At 61.5% G+C, this 577-nt stretch overlaps 1 protein-coding gene across 1 annotated transcript in view; it reads right to left on the reverse strand.

The window, feature by feature from the left end:
* The window catches only part of LOC125482421 (low-density lipoprotein receptor-related protein 10-like), a gene marked incomplete at its 5' end in the record, with an annotated part of 5,671 nt that extends 5,202 nt beyond the window's left edge, over positions 1-469 (reverse strand). Inside the window, one exon of the mRNA XM_048594495.1 lies at positions 334-469. Coding sequence (XP_048450452.1) covers positions 334-469 — 136 coding nt within the window. The remainder of the gene's footprint in view (positions 1-333) is intronic.
* Between the last annotated feature and the right edge of the window lie 108 nt (positions 470-577).

Genomic DNA, 577 nt, shown 5'->3' on the forward strand with positions numbered 1-577 from the left:
CTCCTGCAGAGATGGCGTGGAGCTGAGATGACTGACCTCCCACAACCGCGACCATCTTCCCATGTGTCAGGTATGACTCCAGCCACCAGAGCGTTTACCCCCTGATACCCATTGATGCCAGGGCTCCTCGATGCCACACATGGTCGAATGCAGCCTGGATGCCAAGGGCTGTCACTCTCACCTCACCCCCTCCCCGGGATTCAGCTCCTTTTATCCATGTTTCTACCTCTACGCCCATCCCAGTCCCGATGACCTGGTCAGGGAGAGAGACAGAGTGTGCACACAGGGCTGCCTACCCCCTCAGGGCTGTTCGGTCCATCCCTGCCGACCCACCTGATGATCACCTTCTCCCAAGGCAGAACCTCGATGACCCAGGTGCAGTTCAGCTCCTCGAACCAGTCCCGAGGGACAGGAGGGCGGATGGACCCAATGGTCTCCGAGTGTCGCTCCGGCTGTCCATGGCAGGCAGCTGGGGGGAGGGACGGAGGGAGGGAGGGAGGGAGGGGTGGAAGGACAGAGGGAGGGAGAGAGGGACAGAGGGAGGGAGGGACAGACAGAGGGAGGTACAGACAGAGGG

The sequence above is a fragment of the Rhincodon typus genome, unplaced genomic scaffold (assembly GCF_021869965.1).
Source record: "Rhincodon typus isolate 14 unplaced genomic scaffold, sRhiTyp1.1 hic_rhity00010058, whole genome shotgun sequence".
Classification (NCBI taxonomy): Eukaryota; Metazoa; Chordata; class Chondrichthyes; order Orectolobiformes; family Rhincodontidae; genus Rhincodon; species Rhincodon typus.